This window comes from Priapulus caudatus, unplaced genomic scaffold, assembly GCF_000485595.1.
Source record: "Priapulus caudatus unplaced genomic scaffold, Priapulus_caudatus-5.0.1 Scaffold664, whole genome shotgun sequence".
Lineage (NCBI taxonomy): Eukaryota > Metazoa > Priapulida > Priapulimorpha > Priapulimorphida > Priapulidae > Priapulus > Priapulus caudatus.
Window position 1 is genome coordinate 125,075 of NW_014577725.1, and position 8,851 is coordinate 133,925.

An 8,851-nucleotide genomic window follows, 5' to 3' on the forward strand; every position below is an offset into this window, starting at 1 on the left:
ACTTTTTTATATACATGAATATATACATTATTAAACTGGCGTAAATCCTGCAAGTAATAATATTTAACTTTATTTGAAAAATTAGGATCATTACATAGCACGCCTGTCGACACATAGTCTGTCTATACACAAATAAATAAATATATAAATAAATAAATCTCTCTCTCTCTCTCTCTCTCTCTCTCTCTCCTCTCTCTCTATTATATATATATATATATATATATATATATATATCTTACTCTTGTCTCTCTCTCTCTCGCTATATATATTATATAATATATATATATATATATAATATATATATATATATATAAGAGAGTGAAAGTAGAGAGAGAGAGAGAGAGACAAGAGAGAGAGAGAGAGAGGCGAGTGAGAGGAGAGACAGAGAGAGAGAGAAGAGAGAGAGAGAGAGAGAGAGAGAGAGAAAGAGAGAGAGAGAAAGAGAATCAGACGAACAGAGAGAATTATGTAAAACAGTAGTACATTATATGTATCTAATAAGTTTCACAATTAACTGGGACAATTACACATTCATGGTACTGGACACCGCCTCGCCCATGAATGCCCGTCATGTCTGGCTCGCAGGATACCGTCTCAGATGAGCGAGCGCACGCCGATAAAACCCACACCAACAAGCTTCTCTTCCGCAAGTAATTAGTAACGTACGACGCGGTTATTTCTAAGCAGTATTTTTTCTACACTAATTTAGACGCTCGACGGTAATTAAACGCCAAGCCTCGTTAACAAAGCCTTGTAACTGATTTGCTTTCTTCACGGTTGCCTTAATTAGGCATTAGTCCCTGTAAGCGCGATATTTCCTATTTAGGGAAACCAGTAGGCATTTACTCTGCATGCGCGCTGCGAGCTACAATAAGGCATTGTTAGGCTCGAGCACGCAAGAAGTCACCTACTATTATCAACAGCTAGCGCGGCGGTACGCGTACATTATTATAAATAACAGCTCGCACACAACGGAATACGGGGGTTATAAACGCGTGCGGCGACACAAATTGCCAACATAAATAATTGCCAATTCATGAAATTGTTCTTTTATGCAGTCGCGTTGCATCGAACTTCGGCGTGGCGAATAATTATATTTAGTTTTCGCAATTTATTAGGGTAAGCATTCATCTGAAATATGTTCAGCTTTCTCGCACCATTGTTATATCTGTATCGACGTTGTTACACGTTGGCAGATCGTTATCTTGTTCTTACCATTTACAATCGCCGAGTGTCGGCGCATAGTGCCATGGATCATGTGGCTTATTCATATGCATGGCGCTCGCAGTTAAATCCGAAAATTCATAATACATTTCACGCAGGGGGACGTGGCATGGTCTGTACGCAGCGAAGCTCGTTATTATACTATCTATATATTATCAATACTTAGTTTCTATAATCGAATAAATGCCAAACGTTGGTTGTTAGACTCCTATTAGCAATACAAAGTAATACAATGCCCACGAGACCAGGCACCAGATTTTAACTCTATAATATGGGCGGGGGCAAGTGGGGCAGGGTAGGGGGCAAAGGGGGGCAGCGGTAGGGGCAGGAAGTAGCGGACGGAGGGGGCAACGGTGGGGGCAGGATAGGGCAGAGGTAGGGGACGGGGGGGCAAAGGTTAGGGGCAGGTTAGCGGCAGAAGTAGGGACGGGGATATTGAAGTCTTCTTATCGGCCGAGCAGGCACCAATGAGGGCGACGTGGAGAAGTTGGAAGCGATTATCGGGCAATGTGTAAATACAATGTGATCTACTATAATTACATTTCAGTACCGTTGTGACGTGGTACTTTCATACTCGCTTAGTAAGCGGTAATACTCTAGTCTACTTACCCCTTGCGTTAACTTACTCGCTACATGGCTTAAACAATGCACGCGTGCGTTTTCGTACACTGGATAAAGAAATCTGCAACTGGTGGTGGCTCGGACTACTCTGCTTCTTTTCTTGTCGCCAACTGTCTCCTCTTCTTCTCTGTTAAAGGTCTTATGGGCTGGTGACAGGTTCTGGTAGGGGCCAGAAGTCAGGAATGGTGTGTCGGCAGCGTTAACCTGTCGCAGGGCTGGTCTAGTAACGATGGATGTGGCCTCATATCTTCCCGCTCCGGCGGTGGCAACTTGGTAGTGTGATGAATCTTTTTAATGTATAAGTTTTATAATTGCTCTAGTCATTTGTTCATCACGTAGTATATTAATTCTGAATTTAATTGGTGTAAGTGTAAAATGTATATTTATTATTTAAATGTGTCATTGTCTAACTGTCTATGTTTCTTGTTTTATGTTTTTCTATATTTTTATATTTATTAATTTAGTAAATACATGTAAAACGTGAAATCCAGTGGTGTCTAGATCGAGCTGTACACTCGATCGCGGTAGTTCTCTCTCTCCTGTTTGGTTGGCAGTACATGCGAAAAATGCCGGTCGTCTGCCTCGTGGCCGGCCTCTCTGTCCATATGATCTCTTTCTCTCGTGCTGTCTCTTCTCTCCTCTGCTCTTCTCTCTCTGGAGTGCTTTCGACTGTCATGTCTATAGAGTTTCTCTCTCTCCTTTCTCTTCTCTCTCTCTCTTCTTCTTCTCTCTCTAGGGACAAGGGGCTCCGTCTCATTCTCCTTTCTCGTGTTGTCTTTCGCTCTCCAATCTTCTCTCTCTCTCTCTTTCTCCTTTCTTCTCTCTATCTTTCCCTCTTTCTCTCTCTCTGTCCACGTCTCTCTCGTCACAGATTTGTTCGTCTCACTCATATATAGCTGATCTCACTCTTCTACTCTCTATTCGATATTTGTAGGCCGTTTTCTCTCTCTGTCCCTAGCCTTTTGCTCTCATTTCTCTGTCCCTCTTCTCCTTCTCTCTCTCTCTCTCTCCCTTTCTCTCTTCGCCAGGTGTCCCTCTCTCTCGCTTATACATATCATACTCGTCTCGTTGTTGCAGGCATGTGGTCACAACTATCCATGATCTTTGGACTAGGGTCTTACTCTTGTTCGGTCTCCTTCTCTGTCTGTCCGGTCCTCCTCATACCATTGCGTTGCTTCCGTCTCCTCCTGTCAGGTCTTCTTTCTTCCTCTAGACTATTTGGTTATTGTCTCCTGGTCTGCCCGTCCATGGACCGTGCTCTTGGCAGTCTGGTGGGGGTCATCGCGCGCGTGTGGACACACTCACTACACGTGTACTCAATAAGTCAAAATATGCATGCGTGCGGGACTAACTAGCGTCTAGCTAACACATCATTACACTCTACTACACAGCATCTCTACACTAACACATCTACACGTCTTACTAACAGCATCGTACATTCTAACACATCTTCACACTCTCACTAACAGCACTGGTCATAACACATTTGACACCAGATAAATGCCTTACACGTCTGCACTACACAAGTAGTCCTGACTCAACACATCTTTTTACACTCTACTAAACAGCATCTGTACCACGTGATGACACATCTTACATCTCGTACTAACCGAGGCATCTGTACGCTACCTATAAACAAAAACATGTGTTACACCTCTACTATGACAGCATCTACACTAACACAACTTACCACTTACTAGACAGCAGCTACAACTAACACATTCTTTACACTCTACTAACTTGCGTCTACATAACACTCTTACAGTCTACTATCTGCGTCCTACCAACATTAACACAGCTTACACCTGTTACTCACGTGGCATCTACATAACACTCTTACCTCTACGTAACTGCGGATCTCTACACTAAACAATCTTACACTTTCTATCTAACGTTGCGTTACACTGGAAAATAATCGACCTAACAACATTTTGTCTTACTAGGCCTCTAGTTGAACTGCATCTACACTACACATCTCCACATCTACCTAACTGGTCTACACTAACACATCTTACACATCTACTAACTGCAGTCCTACCACTAATCTATATTATCTTCTTACATGTGCGTGCGTGCGTGCGTGCGTGCGTGCTCCATGCACTTAGTTGGCGGTCACAACGATAATTTGCACGCGCACACGCACCAACCATGCATAGCTGAACCCGTGCGTGCTCGTGCGTGCGTGCGTGCGTGCGTGCGTGCGTGATGTTCCCCTTACTTTAGGTGAACGGCTACCTTGCGTCGTAGCAGCGGCAGTGGAATTAATCGTTGATTTATTGGAGAATGTACCACTTATGCGAATGGCTATTATAAGCGTGATCCAATAAAGCCGCACAGCCGACCGGACATGACAAATGCTTGCTAATTCGCGTTTAAATCACGTTCTTCAATAGGTTTATAGATCGCAGCCTTTGTGGCCGCCATGTCACTGTCAGGAAATACACACAGACTGCGACACAAATAACTTGTGTTTAACGCGAGTGCGTGCGCGGCGCATGCTGAAAGCCAACACGCCGGAACACGACACACGGCATTTCTTTGTACAAATCTTACCGAGACCCTCTAATTAAAAGCACTAATTGCCCTTATCGATTCCTTTAAGGTTTGGCCAAGCGTCTCTCTCTCTCGCTCTGTAGGAGGGAGCCCCGGCTAGAAGATGCTCGAATAATATTGGGAACAGATATATTCGTAGCCGTAGCTATGGTAACGCTATAGTAGCAAGATATTATTCATGTGTGAAAACCAATTTAGGGAAAAAACGCAGTTTCTGCTCAGTTACTTCTCTCACGGCAGAACAGTTTCGCAAAGCATCGACGTCATAATATGTCATGTAGTAATAATCATAAAGCCACACTATACCGCGGGATCACGCGCACACGGTGTTTTATGACGTTAAAAGGTCAAGTATATCATCAAGTTCACGTCTATCACTCAAACTCTCGGTCTTTTCACGTAGTTAGTACAACCTGAGATGCTTGCTTGGCGGAGCTATAGATGATGTCAGGCAGTGGCGAGTAGCAGACGACCGCTGCTTCTCTCTAATTGCTTTTGTTTACGCGCGCGGTTGCGGACTCGCAGACGATCGATGCGCCAGCGTGCAGTCACGTGACCCGACACGCGGGCAAATGTGCTTAAACGACGCAATTGGCACAATTTCCTCGACTTCCGCTGAGCGAGCACAGGTAATCAGCTTTTTAATTACCTGCTCGCAACTCTTTGGAATATCAGGTGTGCCTCTCTGCTCACCTCGCCTTCTGTCCCACCCCATTGATCAGACATGACATTCAATATCGGGACGCGTAATTGGCACATCTATACATACGATGCACACGCGTCATGCGTGCTCGTCTGAAAACAAGCTACCGGTGCCTGTGCGACGACTACGGATGTGAAGCGATCGATAATCTCAGGATGAAGACACACCGGGGTGTCAGTCAGCGATATGTTTACCGGCTCATTGTAGACGCATCAGCGGATATCATTATATTTCAAACCTCGTCGCGTTAACCAGAACATACGGGCGCCACTTGAAATGACGACGGCGGCCACGTTCTGATGTAGAGCTGACATCGTTCTTCTTGATTAGTATTTTATAGATGGGATCTGATTTTCTAAGGGTGTTTTCATAGCAATGGCAATATGAGCGCACGCGAATTTTGATAGGTTTTGGCTTATTATATAGAACTGCTGTAAGACGAGGTAGGGCCTATACATAGTATCAAGAGTAGATAATAGGAAATGTATATCTCCTATTATCTACTCTTGATAGTATCAGGAGTCTATCAATATACATATATAATCAATATATATGTATATTCAAATTATATAATCAATATATATATATCAATATTGATAGACTCCTGATAGTATATATATAGAGAGGTCGCTAGCTCACAGTAACACCACCTGTCTGTCGTTTATAAATCGCCGTATGATTTGATATGATATGATCGCCGAACTATTGCTATGCATTCTTCTACTTATTATAATAATATACTAAGTTACGCTTAGAAATTGCTATATAGTTTTCAACTATTAGCATGTACTTATTATAATACTAAGTTACGCTTAGAAATTGCTGTATAGTTTTCAACTACTAGCATGTACTTATTATAATACTAAATTACGTTTATAAATCGCTGTATAGTTTTCAACTATTACCATGTACTTATTATAATACTAAATTACATTTATAAACCGCTGAATGATCTCAACTATTACAATGTAATTATTATAATACTAAATTACGTTTATAAATCGCTGTATTATCTCAACTATACTCATCTACTTATTATAATACTAAATTACGTTTATAACCCGCTGAATGATCTCAACTATTACCATGTCTACTTATTATAATACTAGACGTATAAATATTTCTGGCCTTACCTGGATTCTGTCCTCGGGTAGGTCGGTCCGGAGCGAGAGCAGTTCTCTCGCGTACACATCCGGGTAGTGTGCCTCTTTAAATGCTTTCTCCAACTCCTCCAGTTGATAACTCGTGAATATCGTCCTACAGACAAAACATTACACGAGTTCAAAACAAAAACATGCACGCAAAAACATTCTAGATGCCTGCGAATGTAATCACTCAAGATGCCAAATGAAGGAAACCGCTTAAACGAGATTGATTTGTCTTCGTTTAAGTTATTCCCTAGAGACGAATAAATACGGGAATGAAAATTCACGCCAGATTGAACTGTTCGTTGATTTTCTTTGTAGGCGGTTGTGTGTACTAGCTTTATTCGTAAATAATATATGTGCGACTGCTGCGTTTTTCACCTCTATAGACACAAACAGCGATCATCAATAAGGATGCGGTTTATACGTATCTGCTTATACGTATACCTAGCTGGCACATCCCCACAATATGCCGCCTCGTGCCAAAGAGTCATCGCAAGCTATGTTGACATCCATGTTTTCCATTTGTCTGAAAGTTTTACCCGCGTATCTAAGTAATCCATTTATGTGCACTCGGTTGTGTAAGAGGCAATATAGCGGGGAGACCAAAGGTTGTCTCTCTTCATCTTCTGTGGCTTTTATTTAATTACTACTGGACTTGCTTTGAGTGGCAAAGCGTGCGGGGCGAAAGGGTGAAAGCATTCGTCGTCTGGAAATTGCATTTAGATCCTCGCTTTATCTTATCTGGACATTAGCTGCTGTGCTTTCAGTGTTCGGAGTTCTGCCACGAGGAAATCGAATTAATTTTCTTATGCACTTTCCGAAGTGTTTAATAGAAGTAAGGACCAATTTTGCCAATAACAATTTGTCTAAGAGGCCGCGGGTGACCAATGAAACGGCTCCATGTTGACACTATCGCAATGTGTATAACAGAAAGGGTTGCGTATCGTCGGCTTGCCTGCTAGATGGAAGGCAGTGCTGCGACGATGGCGAATTCCTTCACCACGTTGTAGACAAAGGGATGCGGTTTGTCTGCTGGTTAGTGGATGCCGTACAATCTGCCTGCTGGCTTTTATCACCGGTAGCATGCGTTCTACTCGTCTGTTGTTATGCAGGAAATTAACGTGTACCTTCCTGTTTAGGTGCAGACATCAACGAGTGTGGTCGCATAAAACAGTAGTACATTATGTATCTAATAAGTTTCACAATTAACTGGGACAATTACACACTCATGGTACTGGACACCGCCTCGCCCATGAATGCCGTCATGTCTGGCTCGCAGGATACCGTCTCAGATGAACGAGCGCACGCCGATAAAACCCTCACAACAAAGCTTCTCTTCCGCAAAGTAATTAGTAACGTACGACGGGTTATTTCTAACGAGTATTTTTTCTACACTAATTTAGACGCTCGACGGTAATTAAACGCAAGCCTCGTTAACAAAGCCTTGTAACTGATTGTGTTTCTTCACGGTTGCCTCTTAATTAGGCATTAGTCCCTGTAAGCGCGATATTTCCTATTTAGGGAAACCAGTAGGCATTTACTCTGCATGCGCGCTGCGAGCTACAATAAGGAGCATTGTTAGGCTGCGAGCACGCAAGAAGTCACGTGCTATATCGCACAGCGCGCGCGGTACGCGTACATTATTATAAATAACAGCTCGCACACCAACGGAATACGGGGGTTATAAACGCGTGCGGCGACCACAAATTGCCAACTAAATAATTGCCACATTCATGAAATTGTTCTTTTATGCAGTCGCGTTGCATCGAACTTCGGCGTGCGGAATAATTATATTTAGTTTTCGCAATTTATTAGGGTAAGCATTCATCTGAAATATGTTCAGCTTTCTCGCACATTGTTATATCTGTCGACGTTGTTACACGTTGGAGATGTTATCTTGTTCTACATTACAATTCGCCGAGTGGTCGGTGCATAGTGATGATCATGTGGCTGTATTCAATGCATGGCCTCGGTTTAAATCCGAAAATCATAATACATTTCACGCAGGGACGTGATGTGTACGCAGGAAGGTTATTATATATCTATATATTATCAATTTAGTTTTATAATCAATAAATGCAAAACGTTGGTTGTTAGACTCCTATATGCAATACAAAGTAATACAATGTGGATGAAGTTGTAAATACAATGTGTCTACTATAATAATTAGTACCGTTGTGACGTGTTACATCTCCGCTAGTAAGCGACACATACTTGGCGTGCGTACATGGAAAAATGCACGCGTGCGAGCGTACATGGAAAAATGCACGCGTGCGAGCGTACATGGGAAAATGCATGCGTGCGTGCGTACATGGAAAAATGCATGGGTGCGTGCGTACATGGAAAAATGCTTGCGGGCGTGCGTACATGGAAAAATGCATGCGTGCGTGCGTACATGGGAAAATGCATGCGTGCGTGCGTACATGGAAAAATGCATGCGTGCGTGCGTACATAAAAAAATGCATGCGTGCGTGCGTACATGGAAAAATGCTTGCGTGCGTGCGTACATGGGAAAATGCGTGCGTGCGTGCGTACATGGAAAAATGCTTGCGTGCGTGCGTACATGGGAAAATGCGTGCGTGCGTGCGTACATGGAAAAATG

General features: G+C 42.9%; 1 protein-coding gene across 2 annotated transcripts in view; it reads right to left on the minus strand.

The window, feature by feature from the left end:
• Window positions 1-8,851, minus strand: part of LOC106812588 (visual system homeobox 2-like) — a 63,941-nt gene that overhangs the window by 22,092 nt on the left and 32,998 nt on the right. For both annotated transcript variants that reach the window (XM_014816496.1, XM_014816495.1), the window contains exon 3: window positions 6,235-6,358. In XM_014816496.1, coding sequence (XP_014671982.1) covers window positions 6,235-6,358 — 124 coding nt within the window. The remainder of the gene's footprint in view (window positions 1-6,234; window positions 6,359-8,851) is intronic.